The following is a 693-nucleotide window of genomic DNA, read 5'->3' as shown; positions in this document are numbered from 1 at the left end:
TGCAGAGGGGAAGGGGGGGGGAACAGACATAATTATAAACAACTTGGGATTTGATCAATTCTGTCCTAAAACATATCAATAAACTTAAAGGATTTCCTTAAGTAAAGCATCATCAGAAACATTTAGACGCTGTTGTGGCTTCTTTAAATATTTGCGCTGTGTGTTTACTCACTGGGATGGAGACACCGCTGCTTGCTGTGAACCGAGCACCAGCATCATAGCCTCCCTCCACCATCACTGTGGAGCCGGGGGGGTACACGGCTCCCATGGGGTAGTAGGCCATGGGGACGTTCTGGCCCATCTGCCCGACCTGCATATGGGGCTGCATGGGCATAAACATCTGAGCGCCGGGGTAGTGGGAGGACATCTGCGCCACCTGGCCGGGCACCTGGTGTGGAAGCACATATCTGGGCTGGTATATCTGCAGACAGACAGAAGCAATCGATTAGAACCAGAGAGGGCAAGAGTACACACATCCTTTACTCAAGTAGAAGTACAGATACTCGTGTTTAAAAATACTCTGGTGAAAGTAGAAGTACTGACTAAACTTCTTTACTCAAGTCAAAGTAAAGAGGCTTTGAAATGTACTTCAGTAAAAAGTACCCATAACTAGCAGCTGTTTTAAAGAGTACCTGACCTCCCTTTATATTAATAGAACAATAATGTCATTGTTAGCTAATGAATGTTTCCATG

The 693-nt window shown here is 45.6% G+C and overlaps 1 protein-coding gene across 1 annotated transcript in view; it reads right to left on the bottom strand.

Moving 5' to 3' along the window:
* Nucleotides 1-693, bottom strand: part of dazap2 (DAZ associated protein 2) — a 4,532-nt gene that overhangs the window by 1,005 nt on the left and 2,834 nt on the right. The window contains exon 3 of the mRNA XM_010780194.1: nt 173-421. Coding sequence (XP_010778496.1) covers nt 173-421 — 249 coding nt within the window. The remainder of the gene's footprint in view (nt 1-172; nt 422-693) is intronic.

This window comes from Notothenia coriiceps, unplaced genomic scaffold (assembly GCF_000735185.1).
Source record: "Notothenia coriiceps isolate Sejong01 unplaced genomic scaffold, NC01 NC01_scaffold00021412, whole genome shotgun sequence".
Taxonomy (NCBI): domain Eukaryota; kingdom Metazoa; phylum Chordata; class Actinopteri; order Perciformes; family Nototheniidae; genus Notothenia; species Notothenia coriiceps.
This window is presented reverse-complemented; position numbering and strand designations above follow the sequence as displayed.